Source organism: Phalacrocorax aristotelis, chromosome 2 (genome assembly GCF_949628215.1).
Source record: "Phalacrocorax aristotelis chromosome 2, bGulAri2.1, whole genome shotgun sequence".
NCBI lineage: Eukaryota > Metazoa > Chordata > Aves > Suliformes > Phalacrocoracidae > Phalacrocorax > Phalacrocorax aristotelis.
This window is the reverse complement of record NC_134277.1, coordinates 63,951,302-63,976,444: the sequence shown is the minus strand read 5'-3', so window position 1 is coordinate 63,976,444 and position 25,143 is coordinate 63,951,302. Positions and strand designations below refer to the sequence as shown.

The following is a 25,143-nucleotide window of genomic DNA, read 5'->3' as shown; positions in this document are numbered from 1 at the left end:
TTAACAAATTAGTTTGGATGACTTGCAAATTAATACCCTGTGTTTATTTTCTCTCAGAGCCAAATCGGAGAGCAAATACTAAGATCTATTACAACAGCATGCTTTTCTCTTTGTTGCATGTATGCAGATTATCATGCTACTCCAGTTGTTCAGTTGTTACTACCTGGAAGCAATTTCAGTAACTTTATATATTGAGACACTTTAAGGCATGTTTAATAATTTCATAATAATGTAAATATGACATTATCTGTGTCTTTGCATTTTTCTGTTTTAAATTCATTGAGACTTTAATGGGGGTGGGGGAGAAGAAATGTTTCTTCGGAAGTCTTCTCAACAATTTTCCATGTCCATCCCCATCCACCCCTTCCTTTTCCCTTAGAAAAAGGGAATGCTCATTTTTTCTGTTCTGGTTAGATAGCTTATTTAAATTTCTGAAGCAATATTTTTCTGAACTTCATCCAACAGAGAGAACAGCCCTGCCACATTTCCTGATACACACAGCACATTTCAGACAGCTCTGTTTCACCCAACACCCATCCATCCAAAGTCTCAACCTGGTCCTGAAGTTCGACTTTATGATCCTAACACTGGAAAACTAATCAGGAAGGGCGCTCAGACCTCTGGCCAGTCGATGTACATCCAGTCTCCAGCTCCTCCTATCACCTTACCAGTCCACGGTGAACACTCGTCCTTCAGGTACCTAAAGCATAGCTAAGAGTCGCCTCAATTATATTTTCAGAAGCTGTAGTAAATTTAACTCTTGTTATCTTTTGCATTTGATCAAATAGTCATCTTTGCTTTAGTTACTTTGTTTGCTTTCTAAAAAGCCAAGGAAATGAGTGAAAGTGAGTAGTCAGCTGAAGTGAAATCATGATGCTAGAATTCCAGATGCTTTTTGTGCCTTACCTAAGTGCAACTAGAAACCTCAGAACAAATGAATGCAGTGTGTAGTTTATGCACTCTAAAGAACGTTAGAATAACTCATCTCTGAAGTGGGGCAGGCTAATGTTTTTTAACAAGTCTTAGAATACTGGATTGGGTTTCTGTCTGTAAAATATATCTACTAGCATTCGACTTTTGATTATAAAATTTTCCTCCTCACTTAATTCCTTCAAATGGGACATCAGCTTTGTGTTTTGTTTTGCAGACAGATTATTAAATAAGGCCATATGACCAAGTGCTAGTTAATCCTTAGATCGTTAAATCAAGACGCTAAAGCAGCAGGAGGAGGAAGCAGCATGCTTTTTGAAGTACAAAGGCTAGCATCTGGACTTCGTCAAAATTTGTGGATTTGCTTAAGCTACAGAGACAACACTTGTCTCTTAAGGATGCGGAAAATATCTAAAATTCATGCCTAAGTATCTACATAAAAGATGTAACTTTCTAGAATGCTAACAAGTTTAAGAAGGTTTATTGACTCCAATGGTAAAGAAGTATCCAGTTGAAGGCAAAGCTTTTGTCTTCATAAAATGTAATCAAAATTCCTTTGTACAATGTGATAACAACTGCTATACTCTGATAAAGCAATTCAGTTTTCCAAGCAACCACAAAAATACAAAGCACAATTATAAATGCACACAGTTTTCTACCTTTCTGCTCCCTCCCCTGCCATTTTTGCTGTGTATCACCTGTAAGGGTTTTGTATATTAGTGTAGCTTGTTATGCTTCCACTCTATCTTCCTGTTGCTAAATTATTTCATCCTATGGTGTTTTGTTGTCATCTTTTTATAAGCATTTTCTTATTTCAGCTTCCTTGTTTCTGTCAACACAGATCCTTTGATTCTCTTTTGTGAAGACATCTTGTTTTCAGTTCCCTTTTTAATTGTGTCTTTAAAGTCTGTATTTTACTTTACTATGACATGTTATACAAACAGGAAAAACTTGGAATCATCAAGACACAGAATGGATCCAGAAGGCGGCTGAAACACTTCTGGTTTTGTCAGTTATTGTGGAAAAGAATTTGTCTAGAAATAGAGCTGGGAATGTTGTACGTGCATAGAATTGTCATGACACTTCTAAGATGCCTCAATATGATGGTTTATGTTGATATTAATGCATCATTCAATGCTTTAAAAAGAATAGGTTTTGATGTTTGTTCTACCTTTGACAACAACTTAATGAAGAGTTATGTCCACACGTAAGCCTATTTTTGTTTAATGCAGAGGTGCTTCTTCACTTGAACATCTTACGGGAAAGGGGAGAAATATACTTCAGCTCTCCTCTTAGTTGTTTCTCAGAGGCCCAGACAGGTTTTGGGGGTGGAGTGAGACTGTATCTCCTTTCTGCTCCCTTATTTTATTTCGCTTAGGCATTTTTTGACTATCAATGCTCAGGGTTGAGATACTTTAATCTAAGAAAGTTAATCCAGTTACAAAGTGCTGCAAGTTCACCCAATAACTAAGCAGCTGTAAGAAAAGAGATTAGCATAAGATATATGCTGGGAAATAGTATTTTCACCATCACTTCCTGTTGATTTGTTCCTAGTGGTAAAACTACTGACCTGTAAACACTGATCTCTTAATTGGGGCATGTCTATATTCCTCAGAGCAGTTCCGCTATCTTCAGTTAAGATGGTGAGGAGTGTCTTGATAAAGTCTAGGAGGAAAGCAGTGCAGTGATCAAATACTGCTTTAAGTGGTTTTAATGGATAGGAAGTACAGTGCAGACAGAGCATGAAGGCTGTAAAGAAGTAACAAAAAGCCAAATAGGAACAGCTTTGAGTGTTGACCGAGCAAGAGCTGAGGCAGAAGTACTGTATCATCGCTTTGCTTTGTCTTAATGCATTCATCAATGATAGCTTTTAAAAAAGCTTCACATCTAATGTAAAAATTGATGTGTTACTTGACCTTAGAGAAAATTACCTTAGTGCAGCAATTTCTTGGGAAAGAGCAAAGTATTTTGCATTCTGACAGACTTCGTGTGCTCATATGTTCACCTCCTAGAGAAAGATGAGAGTAATTGTAACTAAGTCATTGAATTTAAGCAGAGTTAGGTAAAGCTGCCAACACTCACAACTGTTCCTGTTGTGGGTGGACATAGTTGAAGCCACCAATAATCTTCTTTGATGGTTTCTGAAAACTTAATCTGATTCTGAATTTCAGACAATGGGCAACAAAATTGCACTGCTGAGAAAGGAAACCCTTGGAGATGATAGCTGCATGTGACATAACAATGGTACTTGGTGTCTTACTATAGGAATAGACCTTAAAGATATTATCTTGAAAGGCTGGTTACTGAAAAGGGCTTCAAGTTATCTGAGTACCATTTCATATGAACTGTTTCAGTTCTCACTTTTTATTTTATTTTGGGTTCAACACTTTTAGTTTTTCTGGGATTCAACTTGAAACATAATTTAAAATAGAATATGATTAGTTTAAATATTTACATGTGCAGTGAAACTGTTACCAGTGAATTACAGATGGTTCAATTAATTTGGTCAGTGTTTCGTGCGACAGGCATTGATCTTGCCATTGTGTTTGGCTCTGTGAGACTTAAACACCTGCTTTTTGTCGTGGCTGTCACAGCCTGAGTGGAAGGGTGGTAAAGAGTTTACAGCTGTACTGGAAGGGAAGGAATGCAGTGCTGCCCAGTGGCGGCTGGCAGCAGCTCTTCTCGGAGAACAGAAAGGATTCCTCTTTAAAAATAACCTGCCTGTCATAGCTGTACCTCAACAACTTGCATTCTCATGGCAACAGTATTCTACAAACATTACAGTAAACAGTAAAGTTGTAACAGGTCATGAGAAGTGTAATGTAGTTTTGTCCCCAAAAATGCTAATGGCATATTGGACTAGAATAAAGACAAAATATTACAGGCTAAATTCTAGTGAATGCTAGTAATACACTAACAGGTGAAGCAAGGTTTAAAATATGGGTATAATTTACATATGAGAAGTGAAAAGTGGTACTCTGGTTTTAAATAATGCTAAGATGAACCAAATATTTGGGTTGGAAAGGCATGTCAAACAGGTGGTGGCTAAAGCAATTCTTTAAGATTCATATAAATTCATTTAACTTATAAATTTTGTCTTAATTTACATGCTCATTGTTAAATTTTCTCCTATCTAATGTCTTGTTATGACAGCAAAAATGTGAATTACCAAATTAAAATCATCAATGGAACTTAAATATTTTTAACTTTTCCATTATGATAATGCTATTTTAGCTTTTGCCCTGGTGCCGTATCAATGAAAGTGTTAAGATGCTTGTTAATTCCACAGATGTTGAACTCACCCTGCATGCGGTGAGTTCTAGTGCACGTCCTTGTGCATGTAAGATTGGGAAATGTCAACCAACCTGTGCAGGGTTGAATATGGTGTTATTTTTGAAAAAGTACTCATGAATCTCATCTGATTAGAAATAAATGTAAATTCCTGCATTTGTATGTCCTTAAATTTTAATTGACGTAATGAGCAGCGGAAAAATGTAAAGCCTGAAAAATGTCTTTGATAAAATAAAAACATTTCTTACAAACCTTGAAGTCTTTTGTTTTATATTGTTTTTTTGAATGCTTTGGTGAGAAGTCCAGTGTTTCTTATATAGTAGCAGCTGGAAAATACTGGAGGAAAAATCTGAAAAACCTTTAGAAGCTATTAATATAGCTATTTTACAGTTAATATTTCTGTATAATAATGTGATCAAGGATGATATCACATTTTATTCTTGGGGGGATTATTTTTTTAACAATGGTGGAGCCTTCAGGACTAACCTGAGACTTGTAATATTTCTGCATATTATTGCTTGAGTAAAAAATTTCTTAGCTATGTCTAGTCTTGGGTGCAGTATTTCAGAATTACTGTCAATACAATTTTTATTATATATGATGCAAAATAATTCCTGCCCTCTGCCACCAGTTGAGATGAGGGAAATGTTCTCTAAAGTGTTCAAATAAAAAATAAAGAATACAATGATACAGGAACTGCAAAAGGAGGAGTTCTCACTGTCATCAGTATGATAATGTGTTCTTAAAAAAAAAAAAAAACCTAGATTAATTTCTAGTGTAAGAAAATCTGCTTGGCTGCCTGCTACATATAACTTATGTGTAATTCTTGCATGCCAAGCTTGTAATGTTTTTAATGCAGTTGTCTAAGATGCTTATACCTTTTGTTTTGTCATTCTCTGTTTTACTAAGGATGTAGATAGCTCCTCCACCTTTCTCTTGGCTAGGGTACCTATTAAAAAGGCATGGAAATCATATTTTAAAAGATCCTTTTGTAAAATATAGTGGAATGTTGTATTTTTTTTCCTCTTTTACCTCTGAAAGTTATTGGCTGAGAGCAGTTTAATAGCAAAAGAAAGCTGTGTGGTCTTGTAAAATAGAAAACATTTAATGGGGGTGGGGGGTGGCAGGACCCAAACTATGAAGCTGTGATGAAAATTTCTAATGGAAAAACTGTTTGGTTTGTCCATTTGCACAACATCTAAATCATTGGTTTTGCTTCATAGGAGATTCCAGTGCACAGAAATGACAAACTGTGAAGGGGAACACTTCTGTGTTGCTGAGTAGTGCTGAGCTGATGGGGGTCTTCTGCAGCAGACAGCACAGTTCTGGGTGGCACAGCAATGGCTTGGTTCTCTTCCCCCATGACCCACCCCCAATTAAAAAAAATGTGATTTCACATCTCCTGTACCTATCCATGGGATTTGAGAGGAGAGAGACGTGTATTTAGGAAATAGGAGCCCTCAAAATGAGCTCGATTGATAGCTTTGTATGGCTTTCAGATGTCATACATTCTGGGATTAAATTACTGATGTAGAAAAAAAACCAAATATGATGTTTAGATGTTTAGAAGCTGTCATGTTCACGAGAGGAGAAACAATTTTGTAGAACCTTACCTGGGACTGGATTTACATAATTTAATAATGGCTTTTTTTGGGTGGGGCTGCTGTTCAAAAGCTGTTTCTTAAAAATTCAGGCTTGATGAGAAGCAGCCATCCTGTGCTGAAACTGTTGTCAGCAGAGGCCATGCTGTACCCTTTCTTAATTGCCACCACCCTCAAACAGCTTGATGATATCTCACCTAGTTACAACTTCAAACAGCTCGTGATTTCAAATACAGTCACTTTTATACTTGTGGGAATCATTCTCCACACACACAGTCTTGTGGCTAACATAAATCATCTGTGCTCCATGAGCTTTATGACCTGAGATCTTTGAACAGGATTTAGGTTGGCGCTGAGCTGCTCTAATGTGTTCCAGGAAGTTAGTGTGACAGCCTAATATTCATAGTTAAACTGTATTGTGTAGCAGTCTTTACTTAACTATTAAAGACTTAGAAGCAATAGTCACTGAAAAAAGTTACCCAAGAAAGGTAGAAGTCTCCTCCTGTTGTTCTAGATGTAGTCTCTTTATTACTATTATGAAGCAATTCCCATAATTATGACTTTATCCATTTTTACGGACATTTTGACATTCCGTATCTGCATGTTCTGGTTAAATACAGTAACTAACAAAATAGCGTTTTCTCTTAGTTTGTGTTTTATTACCATATTTGAATACATGAGCCAAAACCAAATATAGTCTGTTTTGCATCTTGTCCAGGCTTAGCATCTGGGAAGTGTCTGAACATTGAGGCTGCAGAAACGAGCTTTTTACTTGCAAACCTCTTGTCTGTAAGGTTGAGAAATAGAAAGGTATACTTTGAGACTCAAGAATACAAGCAAAACATAGATGAGAGAAAATATATTAGAACCTAAGAATTGTTTCCAGAATGATAAATGTGTCGATGCACGAACTCCACTTGAGCAAACCTTAACATATTTTAAGGGCAGCACATCTGCAGCTACTGAAACTCTTGGCTTCAAGAAAGGTTTGATGGTTACTTACAAGAACAATGGGGAGGCAAGAATGTTGAGTACCTTGTCAAAGGCAGAATAAGAACTTAAGCCATCAGACTGAAAATGGAAGCAATCATTGGGAGACGTGATCTTTCTTCTGTTGATGAACACAGAACCCTATTAAGCAAAGTTATAGATATTTAGTAGTCATAAATTGTTTATAGGATTTTATTTCTAGACAAGCTGTAAATCAAGTAAATCTTATGTGGGACCCCTGAAATTTTTCAGAGTTGTTCAACCGCATCAACAGCAGATGTTTGAAGAGGAAGACCTACCAGCGAGTGAAAATGAAGAGCAGCCTGGTCCATCTAAGCGGAAACGCCAGCCAAGTATGTCTGAGACAATGCCCCTGTACACCTTATGTAAAGAGGATTTAGAGAGTATGGATAAAGAGGTGAGCTTAACTAATTCTGACAGATTTCTAATGTAATGATAGTTATGCATAACAGTGTAACTTCTGTTAAATTAGGCATGTCTGAACTGACCTTCTATGCTACTACAGTAGCTTGAAATAAAAGCTACAGCAGACTAAGCAAGTACTATTCAGTCTAAAATGTAGTTATGCTCTGCAAAGCAAACGAATTAAGGAATGGGAGTCCTCTTGTGTGTGAGTAAGCCTTTAAAGCAGAACTTCAGTTAAGAATAGCTTTGTCACATGCAACACGTTATCACATTGCTGTGTGTTTAGCTGTGCCAGATGTCACTTTAAACTGTTTTTATTTCTTAAAAATCTTCAAATGATCAGGACAAAACCAATGGTGGGATGGAAGAGAGGTCTGTGGATGTGAAAGGCACAGGCTGTAGAGAAGATCAGAGAACAAAAGGCGGGGAGCATGGGACCTCGTTATCTGTAGGTGTGTAATTGTGGTGCTGTTAAATCATAGCTATCATGGTTCTGCAGGTGAAGGAAGCTTTCTGTTACAGGGCGAACTGTACTTCTTTCATACAAAAACACATTATTTTAAACTCATTGTGAACCTCTAGCATCTGCTTATTTTTTGCTTATCCTCGTCTGCTTTTTCCAAATGAGCTACTGTCTTACATAATATTAAATGATATATCAAGGAAAAAGTACCTATCACTTTGCACCATGTTTTTATGAATTTGTTACACTGTGTGTGACTTTACTATAAAACCTAGTGATCCTGGAGCTTAAATTCATCTTTGAGCTTAGATAATCCATGGGAGTGGGGACATGAGCCTATAACTTGCTAGTTTCTGGCAGTAAGTTGATTACAAGTGTCTAGCTGTAACAGGCCTCAAAAGAGTGCGAGAAGGAAACTGCACATTTCACCAGGGAAAGAAAGGGTTTATGTATACAGCATAGTGTAATTTTGAGATGTGGTGTTGCTAGAAAGGTTCTGGAGGAACTTGAGCTGATTTTCTAGGGATAGGTCCAATAACTTTCAACCAATGTGATGATCTAATCAGAATTTCAGATGAGTGTAAGCTTTTAACTTCACCCAGTAACTCTCAGCATTGATGCTTTCAGACTTCTTTTGCTTTTTGTTCCAAGGTATTTTGCCCATTTGATCTCAGACTTTCAGAAGAAATAGTATTTCTTGTCATGATGCCAGTCCCTGAATCCATCTGTGTCTTCCTTCTGGGTTGTCAGTGGTACTTAAAGCAAATTGTTATTATGCACTGTTTTTATGTTTTGGTGTACTAACATTTTTCGAATGGTGTGGCTTTTGGTAAACATTAATGAATTGCTGTTGCAGTGTGTGCACTGAGTCAAAAGAAAGTGTACATGTTTTACAGAATTAATGCGTAAAGTATTGTTCTGTTTTTAAAGGTGCTATTTAGGGACCTTGCTAGAAATCTGAATCTCCTGGCACTGTTCATTTTGTGATTGATTTCTCTCTATGCTGCTACAGTTAGACCAAAGAAATTAAGTTTTTTCTACCTATCCTGCAAATATAAACATCTTAAATTGCGATGATCCGTTTTTATATTATGTTTTTAGTTAAGCTGCACATTATCTTTGGAGACTAGGCTACTTGAACTTCAGAACAAATTAAGCCCAAATTCCAATGGATTTTTTTCATAGTTGACTTAGCTTTGGTTCCAGAAGTATGATTTGAGGTTATGGTTGTTGCCAAAAGGTTTCCCTTTGACCAGTCTCTGTTCCTACCCCTGTCTTTATTAAATTAACATTTCTCAGATCCTTGAGCAGCTGAACCAGAAGAAACTTTTCACTTGTTTTTTTTTTTTCTGGGGGGGTTGGTGGGGAAGAAGGGCGGGAGTTTCTGGTATTTTAGCTCCCCAATATGGTTTGATCAAGGATCAAACATGAGCACTGACATGGGCGGGGGGGGGGGGGGGCACAGAGGACATGTATTGGGAAGGTTGAACTGGACATGGTAGTGCCAGAATGTTGTCTCCTGGGAGCTGACTATAGAGGCAGCGAAGCGGGGCTAACCTTTGTGAACTAGCCTTGGGACTGCTAGCATCACCTTGGTAAAGACGATGTATTAACGTACAATAAATGTAAGTATAAAATCGGATTTTATGGGGTTGTGTGGGAGTACAATTATGAAATGGGGAGGACATGTGGTAATGTAGTCCATAAAATATAAGTTTAGTGGAGCATACACAGGAGATTCTGCAGTCAGGAACATTATCAAATGAAGTGAAAATAAGCTTGATAAGCATTGCTGGTAAGTGCTCATTTCACTCTGGTGACACTGACTAGTTTAACTTCCACAGAAAGGTGTTTGCCCCTATCTTACTCTTTATCAAAACATGTTACAGGGTAAGAACCTTTCTGCAGTCATGTTACGAAAAAGTGTGAAATTTCTGCTCTCTGCTGCAAAAATGCTTTTGCTTCATTTGTGCCCATTCTAGTGGCTATACCAGCCACAAGATCTACAGCTGCTCAGACTACCTTGCTGGAGAGAGGGAGTTTTTTCAGTCATGGTGGTGATGTGTTGCTCCACAACTACAAGTGGTAGTGCTGAGATTGTTTGGGTTAGGGGTATGTCATCCAAGAGGAGTGAAAGCAAGTTACAGTGTGATTTTGCTGCAGTGTAAGCCAACCCAAGTTTCAGCTGCTGTGTTCCTGCCCCTGAGCCACTGTTGATAATCATGGGACCATACGGCAAGCTAGTTCAGGGAGCTGGTTTGGTCAGAAAAGGATCAGTTTTCAGGTTAATTTTCATCACTACCAGCCTCCTGAAATAACTCTGTTGGCACTGCATGACTACTAGTGCCAGGAGCAGGCAGAAGATGGGAAGAGCTGGGAATGAGCAATGAAGGCAGAACTGCAGCCCTCTAGCTTTAAAGCTGCATCCTTAGTATTTTTGCTGAATGCCCTGGCAAATTCAGATAAGGATTTTTACCAGATCAAAAGGAGTCCTTTAGCTTTAGGCACTGGGGTTTTTTTAATGAAATTAAATAGGAAATGCAAGCGTTTATATACACTGTTCCTGTGGACATAAGCAATAAATAACTCCTCTGTGCTTAACATGGAAAGGAAATCTTGGTTTTTTTCTTTGCAAAAAAATCTCTGAAAAGACCACATAGCCCCAGGCAATACAGAATTTGCATGTAGTTTATACAGGGGAGAGTTTTTCTAGAAGAATCAAGATGGAAGCCAATAAAGAGAATTTAATTATGATTTATTCCCAAATTAAATCCCTTTCCTTAACCTATTTAAAAATCTGTTGCTTTTCCTAGTAAAAAAGCAATATCTGTTCCAATATTAGAATCATAGAATCATAAAGGTTGGAAAAGACCTCTAGGATCATCAAGTCCAACTGTCAACCCAACATTACCATGTCTCCTAAACCATGCCCTGAAGTGCTGCGTCTGTATGTCCCTCCAGGGATAGCAACACTACCACCTCTCTGGACAGCCTGTTCCCAATGCCACGGGGAAGAACTGCCATGGATAGGCATCTCTGCTAAAACTTGATCTTATATGGATTTTTATCTTCTCTTATTTTTGCTGTAATCAGGCTGTGGATACCAAATAGGTCAAAGGAAATTAATAGCATCCCAGCTATTGGGTTGCAGTTTCAGGCCACTTAGCCTTTTGTGTCTCTCTTTTGGTGCCGAGGATCTGGGAGACCAGACCCTATTATAGCTTCTTTGCCTCTGACATGACTGAGCTTTAGGAAAGTGCAAGAACCTGAGTATTCAATGTAATGGGATTGCTGTTCAAAGGGCAACTGCCAAATCAGTGCATAAGGAATGGATCCCTACTTGGGAAAGACACGGCCTGGTAATACTGCTGCCTCACAGCTGAGAGAACACTTTCTACCTTTTTTCTGTGTTAGCCAGACAGAGATGCTTTGCAACTGGTTGCTGCTCTTTGTCTCTGCTATGGAATGGTAAAGGAAAGCAGAATTAAATGGTGCCGGTTAGATTAGCTTGTTTATAGTAATTTTTAAAAGCCTAGATAAATTTTTCTTTTTAAGTAACTTGTTGTCTGATACATGTCCTGCAAAAGATTATTCCATAAAAATTCTATTTATATTGGATTGTATCTAGTATGCTGTAATCTTAATGATATGTTGCTTGTTTCACCAAAGGGCAAGGATTGAAAACCATCTTTAAAGAGGAAGTCTCCAAACAATTAACTGCAGTCAATAATAACTAACTAGAAATACCTCTTATCCATAATACAATCGCAGGCCCTGGCCCTCGTGGGGCATTTCAATCACCCTGATATTTGCTGGAAAAGCAACACAGTGAGCCATGCATGATCCAGAAGGCTCCTGTAGAGCATCGAGGACAACTTCTTCATGCAAGTGTAGGAGCCAACAAGGCGAGATGTGCTGCTTGACCTTACACTAAAAAATAAGGAAAGGCTGGTTGAGGATGTGAGAGTTGGGGGTAGCGTTGGCTGCAGTGACCATGAGATGGTCAATTTCAGGATACTGCATGGTAGAAGCAGGGCAACAAGTAGAATTACAGCCTTGGACTTCAAGAGGGCCAACTTTGGCCTCGTCAAAGACCTGCTCGGACAAGTCCCATGGGCTAGGGCTCTAGAAGGCAGAGGGGTCCAAGAGAGCTGGTCAGTAGTCAAGGACTGCTTCCTCCAAACTCAAGATTGGTGCATCCCCAGGAGGAAGAAGTCAGGCAGAGGAGCCAGGAAACACACATGGATGAGCAAAGATCTTCTAGTGAAACTCAGGTGGAAGAGGGAGGTTCACAGTATGCGGAAAAAGGGACTGGCCACTTGGAAGGAATATAGGAATGTTGTCAGGGTAGGCAGAGATGCAACGAGGAAGGCGAAGGCCCACTTGGAATGAAATCTGGCAAGGGATGCCAAAGATAATAAGAAGGGCTTCTTCAAATACATCAGCAATAAAGGGAAGACTGGGGATACAGTGGGCCCGCTGCTGAATGAGGAAGGGACCCTGGTGATGCAGGATGCAGAGAAGGCAGAGTTACTGAATGCCTTTTTTGCCTTGGTCTTTACTGCTAAGGCTGGCCCTCAGGCATCCCAGCCCCCCGAGAAGAGAGGAAAAAATCTGGAGAAAGGAGGACTTGCACTTGGTTCAGTAGGATTGGGTCAGAGATCACCTATGCAAACTGGATCCTCGCAAATCCATGGGCCCCAATGGGATGCACCCGCAAGTGCTGAAGGAGCTGGCAGATGTTCTTGCCAAGCCACTCTCCATCATCTTTGAAAGGTCTTGGAGGACAGGAGAGGTGCCTGAGGACTGGAGGAAAGCAAATGTCACTCCAGTCTTCAAAAAGAGCAAGGAGGACCTGGGGAACTATAGGCCAGTCAGCCTCACCTCAATCTCGGGAAATGTGATGGAGCAGTTAATCCTGGAGGTCATCTCCAAGCATGTTAGAGGAAAAGGTTATCAGAAGTAGTTAACATGGATTCACCAAGGGAAGATCATGCTTGACCAACCTGATAGCCTTCTATGATGGCGTGACTGGCTGGGTCGACAAAGGGACAGCAGTGGATGTTGTCTATCTTGACTTCAGTAAGGCATTCGACACTGTCTCCCATGGCATCCTTATAGACGAACTAAGGAAGTGTGGGTTGGATGAGGGGACAGTGAGATGGATTGAGAACTGGCTGAACGGCAGAGCTCAGAGGTCGTGATCAACGGGGCAGAATCTGGTTGGAGTCCTGTCACTAGCAGTGTTCCCCAGGGGTCTGTACTGGATCCAGCCCTGTTCAGTATATTCATCAATGACCTGGACAAAATTTGCTGATGATACCAAGCTGGGAGGAGTGGCTGATACACCAGAAGGCTGTGCTGCCATCCAATGAGACCTGGACAGGCTGCAGAGCTGGGCTGAGGGAACCTGATAAAATTCAACAAAAGCAAGTGCAAGGTCCTACACCTGGGGAGGAGCAACCCCATGCACCAGTACAGGTTGGCGGTTGACCTACTGGAAAGCAGCTCTGTTGAGAAGGACCTGGGAGTGCTGGTGGACATTCATGGCAAGCCCACCCTGAGCCAGCATTGTGCCCTTGTGGCCAAGAGGGCCAACAGTATCCTGGGGTGCATAAAAAGGAATGTGGCCAGCAGGTCAAGGGGGGGCTATCCTCCACCTCTGCTCTTCCCTAGTGAGGCCACACCTGGAGTACTGTGTCCAGTTTTGAGCCCCCCAGTTTAATAAGGAGAGGGAACTGCTTGAGCAAGTCCAGTGGAGAGCTACAAAGATGATCAGGGGACTGGAGTGTTTCCCTTACAAGGAAAGGCTGAAAGACTTGGGTTTGTTCAGGCTGGAGACAAGAAGGCTGTGGGGAGGATCTCATACCTATAAATAGGTAAAGGGTGGGTGTCAAGACTGTGGGATTAGACTCTTGTCAGTGGTGCCCAATGACAGGACAAGGGGCAATGGGCACAAGTTGGAACACAGGAAGCTCCACTTAAATACAAGAAAAAACCTCTTTCCTGCGTGGGGGACAGAGCAGTGGCACAGGCTGCCCAGAGAGGCTGTGGAGTCTCCTTCCCTGGAGACATTCAAAACCCGCCTGGACATGTTCCTGTGCCCCCTGCTCTGGGTGTGCCTGCTCAAGCAGGGGAGTTGGACAAGGTGTTCTCCAGAGGTGCCTTCCAAACCCTACCATTCTGTGATAATACCTGTTCCAGGATGACTTTTGTTTTCTCAAAACTAATAATTTCACTGGGAAGGTATCTACTTTTCCTTTCATTGATTGTGTTGGAAAGTAACTGTTGCAAAAGCCTGTCCTGTAGGGAGAGCGAACTGGGCTGCCTGCAGCTCTTCCTGTCCATTACAGCAGAGGTCTACTTGCCCAAACGCTTACTATAGAGGTACAGGACTGCTCATTGTGTGCTTTTGGTGTGATTGTGTGGAGTCATCATCCTTCCCCTGAGCTAGGTGGAAGTTGCCGACCTACCAGTCACTACAATGTTGTGCATGTCTGCTGTATTTCACTAACAAAAACCAGAAAGTGGAATCCAGGCTTCAAATGACTGTTCATTTCCAGAAATAAGATTTATTACCTAAAGCAAGTTGCGGAAAGGAAAGTAATGGCATACAAATCATGCAAAGGCATACATGTGTCTTTTCATTTGTAACCGATTATCTCAGTACCTGATGACATGCAGTTCTTCTTCCCAGAGGTTACTCATGGATCATCTTGTGAGGATATTTCTTCAGAATTCACTGAGAACTGCTCCTGTGAACTTCTGGCGTATTGATTCCTTTCTGCACTGATACAATTACATGTTTAAAGAAGGCCAGCAAAAATGACCTATGAGCAATATTTAATAAATTGTTAGTCTTGCTTATTTAGAAATTTAATTTAATGACAATTTAATTTATTATTTAATCAGCTTTATATTATCTTAAAGATTTTCACTTTCATAATCAGTGTCCCTTTCACAATTAGGTTGTCATTCTTGTGTATGATAAATCACTTTTCCATGAGATAAGTAAGCAAGGTCAAGACTTTCATTCCTTTCTTCCTTTTGGCTACAAATTATTCTCTTGACTGTTCCTTTAAGAGCTGTGGCTGTCAATACAGTTCCTTTATGTTACTATTCAGCTGTTTTCTAATTCACCAGTCTGTGTAAATTGTACAAATGCATAGAATGGTTTCCAAGATGCTTCCTTATAAAATGCCAGTGACAAGAAAAAAATTACTCTCTCGTGTCTGTCCCCTCTGTCTGTCCCCACTGTGAATTACAAGCCTGTACTGAGCTCCAGATCCAGTTCTCTCTTGCTCTTACATAGGCTGTTGCTACTTTTGTAGTAGACTAGAAGTAACAGTAGAAGACAGCCATAGGTTGCTGTCATCTGTCTCTGTCAACACTTGCAGGACCAGTCTTAGGCAGGTAGCCAGTATGGGCTTCGCTGATGAGAAGTTTAAAAAGGAACTTCCAGTAAGGCAGAAAGACTTCTAATTACGTTTTGCAGTGCCTTCTCATCCAAGATGGCCTGGGATTACTAATGTCCTGGAACAGCTGTGCACACATAGTCTACTAGCTGTGTGATGGTTTTGCTTCTGTGATTATTACCGTGGTTTTGTCAGGGTGTTTGAGAGCAGCATCTGTATCTTGTCAAGTGTCATCATCTCTGCCATCTAAGGTAAAATATTTTGCTGGTTTAAATTCTTCTCAGTTTGGGACTTAGGAGAGGGGAAGAGAAACAGTGAATCTGATACCAGTCAGACCTCCAGCTTTCCCATCTCTCACTTCAGTTAGTGGAGCTGCAATGATTCCTACCATCTGGCTGGATATGTACTAAGCAGCTGCAATCTGACCGCATTGCAAAGGTATGTTCTGTGCATCAGTGCACTTAAGTATACAGATTTTTCATGAGTGGGAATTGCCTAATGAACCACTTCTGCATCAAAATGGCTCAGTTGATTTGGTGTATATTCTGCACATTCTTTACCTTTAACTAAGCTGGAATTTTTTGTGCCATATATAAAGACTGAAATGACAACATTCTGCTCCTATATAAGGCCATTTTGTCACTCTGCATTTTGCTGCTTTGCATTTTGCTTTCATCTAAGCAGATTTATCCTTTAATTTCTGGTTTGTATTTTAAGTTAGTGGCTATGTCATGCAGAGAATTAAGAGGCAGTGTTTTTTCTCCTTCAGTTTAGTGAAAGCTGTTACCTCATGTTGCCTCTTGGTTAGTTTAAAAATACTAATTTATTGTGGAGGATGTGGTCTCTAGTGCAAAGTAATAGCTGCCTGGGGGGCTCACTTGGACACTGAATTGTACATTAACAGTTCTTTGAATTTCCACAACTACGTTTCTCATACAAAATGTCTTGTGTGACACCTCATCATGTAGCATGTCGTAAATTTACCAGATACTAAATATAGCTAGCAGTCTATTCTTATAAATTGTAGCCTTTTTTTAAGTTAAAGGAATGAGCCTATGCGTGTGCATGCTGTTGTCGGTGCTTGTCATACAGGCACCGTAGCCCTCGGAAGTTATGAGGTCTGCTTTACAACTATTAGACCGCTTCCCCTTGAACTGAACTTTTAAAAAACTTTTGAGGTAACTATTGATGCAAGTATACCTATGGAGAAGTGTCAAAGGTAAATGTGCTGCTATTCTTCAAAAACTTAAGAGGCAGTAAGAGCCTGTATGAAAACAATTTGCCAAAACATCTTGTGGCATAAATAGACCTGAGAACACTTGGACTGGCTGATGTAGGTCCATCGTGGGCCTTGGTGCTTCCTGGTGCTGTCTGTTCCCTTACCTACAGCCCTCCTGCCACCTTCGCTCACATGCCAGCTCCCGCGCCCCCTCTGGCCCTCGTGCTCTGCAGAGCAGGTAGCGTGGAAGCTGTAAAAACTCCAATTCTCCAGCCCCATCAGCTTTTGGTTTTCAGTGTGGAGTGCTTATTACCAAATGGCTTAACCCAGCAAGACTAAATTTGTGTTGCTTGCTTGCTTTCACTCAGATTAGTTTTCTGGAGAGAAACAGTGAGGCTGCTGTGCTAGGAAGGAATCAGGGTGCTGGTTTATCTTCATGGAGCGCTTGCTGTGGGGTGGTGGCTGCCTCATGCACCAAGAAATGTTACTTTGTTTCGTAATGAACATAGCCTACAGCTGTTGTAAAACAGGGAAAGTATTTTTACTGCTTTTGGCTGTTTAAGACTTTGACATTTACCTGTCTCTAGTATGGTTAAAGAACACAGAAATAATTGAACATTAAAACATTATAATGTTAAAGCAATTATATCACCCACATCTCATCTGATTAGTAGAGAAAACTGAGTAAAGTTGACCAGTTCTATTTTTAATAGTTTGGCAATGAGAATCAGCACTGTAGAATTGAGATCAGTAGAGAGGGATGGAGAAAGACAAGTACTTAAAGGAAGCTGGATATTTGTTTCTGCCTTTTTGTTTTGCTTTGCTTTGAAGAATTCACTTTCCACTGAAAAAATGGAAACAATTCTAGAAAGTAGCAATGCATTTCCATTTATTTTTTTAGGTACAGAAAATATAAACATATTAAAAGTAAATCAGTATTGGTCATGTTTAAGTTGTAGGTAAACCATCCTGACCAGAAACATTGACACTTACTCAGCTAACTGAAAGAAGACTAAAAGAAACAGCAGTGTAGATAAGGCTACTGAAATTGAAATGGATTATCAACATGTGAAACATATTTTCCTTTTTTTAGTCTGATATTTATCTGTAGACCTTTAGTTTATGCACTCATTGCATAGAGCTGGTTATCTGCTAGTTTTTGTTTATTAAGAGGGCATCATGGTCCAAGTTTGCCCTGGCAGCTTTTTTTTAAGTGTTTGTAAAGACCATTTTTATATGTAATATCATGACTTACAAGAAGACAACTGATTACCAAACCAGGAGAAGAATTTTTATCTACTTTGGTATTATCTCAAGTAGGCAATCAATTTTGTATGGCTTCTGTTTTTCTACACAGGTTGCTTAGAAAACATTAGGCAAGGTTTCTGGTCTACTTAGCTTATTTTAATTTTAGAGTTATTTTTATGGATTTATATGCCATGAGGGGATATGGGAAACATATTGGAACCTTTTGGCATTCAGATGGCACACTGTATAAATATCTGCATTTTGGAGATAAAAATGGAAACTACCTATATATGTAAGGATTAGTTTGATGGCACTTATGACAAGTTGTTAATTACAAGGTGATATTACTATATAGAATCTTGTGGGGAATGAACGTGATCAGTCAAATTCTTGGCTAGTTGGGCTATGTTAGGAGAAAATAAAAAAAACATATGATTGCGACTGATTCACTTTTATTATGCCCAGATATTTTAACAGGTAATTTAATCATGAGATAAGTACAAATGGTTTGTGCTACAACAGATATTATTAACGGGCTGCACCATATATGGATATCAACAAAAGAAGCAGTTGTACTTCAGACCTGACCTATTTTTGAGGAATCTGATAAAATTTATAGTAATAAGATTGAGTTTTGTCTGGATTTCCCTGTTTCTTATATTGACATAAGTCAAAAATTGATTTGACTTACTTGTCAACAAAGATGCTTCTGCCATCTTACATATTCTTCATACTTTTCTGACGCACTCAACAGTTGATTCAGATCCTCTGTCATTCTTCCAAAGGTATTCTCAAAAATGTTTCATTTAAAGGATTTTCTCATTAGCTACTGAGAAAACAATCTTCTCTTTACATGTTGCTGTCATTCTGCTAAGCAACATGTAAAAATTATTATGCAAATAAGGTTAAATCTGAGCTCTGTGTGTTTGTTTCTGCAGGTATGAACAACTTATTAGGCTTTTTGCCTGGTTATACAGCAAATATATTATTCTAATGTTATTCCATATGAAATGGAGAGTAGGTCTATAAAGCTTCCACATCTAGAATGTATGTACAAGGTGTTAAAGTGAAGGTTGGTTATTCTATAGGGAAGAAGGCTTTTCCATACATTCTGTTTGGTTTTTCTACCAACACTGATAGTACACTGTGTATCTGCAGCCTTCTCTGCTTGGCCTTAGTAAAGAGAAGCTGTAAGCCTTTTTCAGCTGTTTGCTTGCTCACTGACTTCTTTATATAGAGTTCAATAACCTCATTTTAACATATGTGTCTACTTCCATATTCTAAATCAAATGCAGCTAGGCTGTCAACACTAATTGGCCACAGTTAAGATTGAGTTGTCTGAGCCATGTTAAACAATTTGCAAGCTGATCCCTAACATAATTCTGAGCAGCTGCATATAGGGCCTGATTGAGCCTCATCACAAGTCTAACATGTTTTTACATTTAAATTTGAGCTGTTGTTCTCTGACTGATATATAAAAGTGTCTGCTCAAGTCCTGGTCTGTCTGAACTGTTTCTTCACAACTGTTTTTTTTTGTTTTTTCAAGAGGCACTGATACTTGTATTTCAACATAAGGATAAATACAGCTATGCAATATAGCGTAATATATGTTAAGTGCTATGGAGAATCTTTACAAATACTTGCATAATGCTAGTCTGCTGTAATTATTTACAGATGTAATTTGTGTTTGGAATTCTGGGTTTATAAAAATGCAAGTCCGTTTTGGTGACATAAAGGCAAGGGTATTTATAAATGCAGCACTGAATGAGAGTTTGTACCATTACCCTTTAATCAGCAGTTCTTGATCAGTTATTAAAAGGTGACTTATTTAAATTGAAATTATGCATAACTGCAACTGCTTGCTTCTAAGACGTCTTCGAGTTAATATATCTTTCCTTTGCTTTGGTAGTCTTTGTTTTTGTCAGGCACCAGCTTCAGAGAGCACTGAATATAGCCACTCAGTGCTGCCTCTGTGTGATAGAACACTTGCAGCTGCAGGACTAGCTACTGTGTCAGCATCACCAAGAATATTTCCATTCCATGTACAGCTTTAACAGATATGATGAAAAGCTGCAGAACTAGAGCCTCCTACTGATGTGAAAAATTTCCTGCTGCAATGCAGTCACAAAATGAATAATTACCTGAATGGCCATGCTGCTATAACTTTTTCACGTCTACAATAGTGGTATTAATTTTATACTTGAGATAATGTCATTGTTACTCTATGTTCTTATGGTTTTTGTATATGAGCTTGGACTTTCTCGTTGCTGGGGTCACAGCTGTAGGCAATATTCGCTCTTGTTCCTTGTAGCAAATATGATGATACCACTTTCTCTGAGATGAACACAGACAGCTGCCTATCTCAGATATTTTAGGGCTCCAACATCAAACTTCCTTCATCACAGAGGTATTGAGGATGGGATATAGTGGGCATGCCATGACAGAGAGATCCGATCAGAACCTGCATAGTATTCATCAACTTAATATTGAGCTTGTTCTAGAAACTGACCACTCTTCAGCTGCTGGGCTTATCTTTCACTGTGTTTTGGATTGTTTTCCTCCCCCCAACCCCCCCGAACTTATTCTGTGTCTAATCCTGGCTATTGAGTGGGCTAGGTGTGCAGGACACTTGCACATACACAGTGCTCGTATTTCTTCACTACTTCACTTAAAAGCTGCATGTTTGATTGTATAGTCTGTTTGCAGACCCATTGCCCAGTTCAGCAGAAACCATTTCAAACTGACCTGTATTCACTGCCATCTTCAAGTTTCTAGTAAAGCCAATTCAGAAATAGTTTTTCCCCAATACTCGTTATTTGAGGTGTCTTTGTTAGCTTGAACACACGGATTAGTGGCTCAAGCCATTGTGATAATGAGACCAAGCTAATCAGGCTTACTGAAGAGGGATTCATTGACAACCAAGCAATCCTTCATGAAGCCAGCTGATGTCTGGCAGTGGTACCGCTAAACTTAGGTTAAAATTACTAAGCCGTGGAAGATCCAAGCTGGCTCTGCCTATCGGTAGCTTGGATCAGGGTGGGTTTACTAGCTTGTTCATAGTATGTGTGAATAAATCTATTTTGAACACAGCATATCTGCGTTTATATAGGAGTGTGTTTGAGCTGGTAAGCTCTACTGTATCCAAATTGCTCTACACAGCAGTAGTTTAAGTTCCTTTGCAGCCGTGATACTTGCAGAAAAATGCAAGCAGATTTTTGCCTGTCTTTTCTCACCTTTGTATTTTCAATTTCATATAGGAAACTATGACTTCTGAACAGTTTTATATGATGCTGAACAAGTAGTTCAGGAGTTCAACCTTTGAAATGGAAAAAACCATATTTTTCTGAAATATGTGTAGCGATGCATATTTATTCAGTCTCTGTAAGTGAAAGCATATCTTTCACTTAACCTTGGGATGGTAAAACCTAGCACTGTGCTAGCAGAGTTGTTAAAACATCTGATAACAAGGATTCATTGTGAGAAAGCTTTGAAACAATTGAGATGCAAAAAATATGGGTTTTTGTCTGCATATTGTGTATACCTGAAACTCTGTTTATGCTTGCATATATCTTTTTTCCGCATGAGGATTATTTGGGCTCTTATATCTATTGGAGTAAAGTCCATAGTTGTGATTTATTGTATAAAGACAATGTTTTCTGATCAATACAGACTGCATTATTAGTTGCAGCATTTCAGAAATTTGGTGTTTGTCTGAGCTGAAGCATGTTAGAGCCTTAAATGTAATCTAAATTTGTAATTCAGGTTGAGGTGATTGGAAATTAGTTCAACTCAAGCTCCCTCCTGCTCTTGGATTTCTTATTTTAATGCAGTACCAAATGGGTTAAGTCCTAAATGGTTCTCAGAAGTTTTCAAGGATAATGTGCTAAGTGTACTTGCAGGTTGGCTACAGCATTAGCTAGTGCCTTTGGGGATGACTTGAAAGAGAATATGTAGATAAGTGTCCTGGTACTTTTTTTTACAAAGTGGAGATTTTCTGTTTAGAAGTGCAGGCTGCAAAAACCTGTATCACTTCTCATACAAGGGGGGGAATTACTTTAAACCTCTTCTACTGGTTCAGCAGATGTTGCCAGATAAAATAGTGAGTATAGAGAGAACTGTCCCATTCTCTTTTTGAAGCCAATTGGACAGACAACAAGCTGGATGGATGGAAGAAACCTGCCTGCACCTGTTCAAAGATGCCTCTGTGTCAAGGAACCTGATATCAACTGAGCCAGAGTGGGAGTGAGTTTGAGCAGTAGATTACATTTCATCCTAGTCTTTATCTAGGAATCCTATGGCTTTTTAGGCATGGGCAATCAATATGCTATCCTCTACAAAATGTTTGTGGAGGTAAACACCGTAATAGATAGAAACACAAAACAAAACTGAAAGGTTCAATGTCTATGGATTTTAAATGGAATTTCCAAGAGCAGATGCCATCAAGAGGGCATTTGGAGATATTTTGATGATCAAAATATTGTTGTAAAATAAAGCTTCTGTCCAAAGAAAACTTGCTTTGAGGCAATGACTGGAAGCAATACAAGCAGGCTAAATACTTTTTATGCTAAATGATTTGTACTAAATTTCTGCTCTTTATAACATAATATAAAACCAGATTAGGAGCTCAGAAATTGTACAGTCCCTTGATACTAATATACCAATACTTTGCTGCCCTCAGCACTTCATTAGCATCTTGCTACAGATGTCTCCCCTTGGCAGTAAAATGTGTCAGAAAAAATCACTCAGAGCCCAGGCACTGTGCCCTCTCAAATTGCCATGTGTCATTTTTAACAGTATGTTAAGATTTCTAGCTTAATTCGTCAGTGGTATTTTGTGATAGTATTTAAACACATTTGGATGCATTCTTTCATTAGCAAATTAATTTATGTTACTAAACAAAAAATCTTGATCACTAGACTACTTGTGCATGTCCCTTGCTACATCTCTAGGAATAAGAAGAAAGTTACGACTTCTGGCAAAACTCTGCCTCAGTTAATAGCCAGACTGACAGTTCTTAGGAGAGAACTTGCAAAGTTGTGCAACAAAGCTACTTCTTGCTGCATATCAGCAAATTATACTTTCTTTAAAGTAGAAAGAATGGCTCCGAGAACAAGTAGTATCATGATACTGCCCTGTTCTAAAACAAGGGTGAGCAGTACTACTATAAACTGTTACGACATCTTAATATATTGCTGAAAAGGTTTACAAGGTGGGAGCTATGCTGTTACATTTGCAGCAGGCTGAAATTCCTGAAGTGTCCACCTGTGTTACCTTTTTTGTTTAACAGGTATGGATACTTCTAGTCTTTACCAGACCTTTTTGTTGGCTAGGAAAAGTCTACACTGATGTTAGGCTTTGTTCATTTTGCACACCTGAAAGTTAACTTCTATTGATTAAAGATCATCAACAGTCTGTATAAGACTTCTCCTTGCTCCTTTCCCTTTACTCTATGAGTTTGTGTACATTAGTATTCTATTTGTATAGCATCAACAGACTCCCCAGGTTTTCCAGTCTCTGGATATTTAGATAGTGCTTATGTCTACAAAAAGAGTGTAACAGAATTCAAAACAACAGGCTATTGTCTGTGGGTTCACTCACTAGCTCATTCCTTTTAGATGAAGGCTTGCCTAAGGTGAAATCGGGACACTTAGTAAAAGAGTGGTACTTAAACTTGAACATGCAGCTTGGGTTTCTGTTCCACTGCAGGTTTTTTTGGTTTTGTTTTTTAAGATTTGCAGCTACAGAAAAGCTTGAAGGTTGCCCAGTGACACGAATTTTACTATCCATAAGAGAATCTGTTGATAGTGCCAGTAAGCAGCAATAGCAGTGGAGGGTTCAGTTTATCAGTTTACGAAATTCTATACTGGCCACTAAAGAGCATATGATAACACTTTTAACATAACTTTTCCAAGTCACCAGTCTGCTTCCTGTTGCAGACTGGTACTATTCAGGTTGTGGCTACACATTTAAGAGATGTTTACCCGAAGTCTATTCCTAGTGGTTTGTTCCTGCTGTCATGTGCTCTTATGGGTGTTTGTGTAGACATAAAATTAAGTGGGACAGGGAACTGCTGTAGCTAAGCAATAAACCAGCTTAAAAAGGTAGTCGGAGGTAATTAAGCTGTTACTATCACTGACATGTTGCTTATCAAGCAATGAGATAATTTTGTTGTATGTAGTCCAGCCTAGCAGCGAGATGTTGAAAGTGGCAGTCCTCCTTCCTTTTTGTTTCTGCTAATCTTGCAAGACCTGGAAACCCTGTATTTAAATTAAAACCTACCACCTACTTGTTGAAGGTGTACTCACTTGTGTTTCTGCTTGATGCTTGATAGTGTTATGCAGGGGAGGAAAAAAATTTTGATAAATCTAACTAAATACCTCTTCCCTTTTGTTGCTCAGTTTTTGTCCTGTAATTTCAATGTTCTTATCCTGGTTCGCTGAGAAAAGGCAAATTAAAAGTTTTTAATTTGTGAAAGTAAAGCCAAACTCCAGCATGCTACTTTCCCCTAATTTTTTTAAATTCATACTCTTGATATTTTTATTTCAATTGCCATAAAATATTAGCTCTTCAGAAATCAGACAATCAACCATTAAAACATTCATTTCTGTCCTAGTAATAAAAGCCATGCGGTATTAAAACAAATTCCTGTGTGGAGCCCACCAAGATCCAAACTAGTGCTTTTCCTTAAAAAATACACACTATTACAAACAAAATGCAACTCATTTAGTAATGGTAATGAGAGTTCAGTAGCTGTCAGCAACTGCATAAGAGCTTAGAGCGGGCAGAGGCTTTGCACACCCAAAGGTGTGCAGTGACGGAGCAGGAGGCAACAGAAACAAATTGCAATATGGGTTACTTTGACTCTGCAGAAGGAAAAATTATATAATCTTGGGGATGATCAAACTTTGGAACACGTTTCCCAGAGTGGTTGTGGATCTCCTTATTTGGGGATACTCAACTCTCCTGGAGAAAGCCATAAGTAACCTGATACAACTGGACTGGCTTCAAGCAGGGAGTTGGACCAGGTGACCTTCAGAGATCCCTTCCAATCTAAATTATTCTGTGATTCTAGAATCACAGACTAACAAACTCTTCGATGTCCAATAAGATGTTTTTTTTAAATAGGTGGGGTATGTGAAATAGAAAAAGCAAGATTAATAGTTTGCTTAATGGAAAAGCTGAACACTCAAATGGTTTCCATTACCTCCAAGCTGGCAAGTACTGAGCATGTTTACTAGTCAAATCCTGTGATTTTCAGTAGGGAAACCAACACTGATTTTCACATCTTGGATCACTAAATTTAATTAAAATGCGTTCTGCTGAAACAGTTTGTGAAACCAAAGCTGGTCAGAAAAAAGGCTATACATTCATATACTCTGTCACAAACTGCATATTCTTCAATCTCTAAATGAATTATATGTTAAATTAATCTCATAAAAGCTTTTTTAAAGTTTAGTAATATTCCTTAAACTGTTTACAGCAATTTTTTTCTAATCTATCAAAGTAGATATAATAGCACTGCCCGACTTGACATTCCAACCTGCAGCATGCCTTTATCAA

The 25,143-nt window shown here is 39.0% G+C and overlaps 1 protein-coding gene across 4 annotated transcripts in view; it reads left to right on the top strand.

Annotated features, from left to right (window-relative positions):
- Window positions 1-25,143, top strand: part of CTDP1 (CTD phosphatase subunit 1) — a 120,860-nt gene that overhangs the window by 46,482 nt on the left and 49,235 nt on the right. For 3 of the 4 annotated variants that reach the window (XM_075083865.1, XM_075083863.1, XM_075083864.1), the window contains exons 10-11: window positions 466-696; window positions 7,065-7,230. In XM_075083865.1, the coding sequence (XP_074939966.1) occupies window positions 466-696; window positions 7,065-7,230 (397 nt within the window). Of the gene's footprint in view, window positions 1-465; window positions 697-1,874; window positions 2,065-7,064; window positions 7,231-25,143 lie in introns of those variants that run through there. The other variant, XM_075083866.1, reaches the window with a different exon arrangement.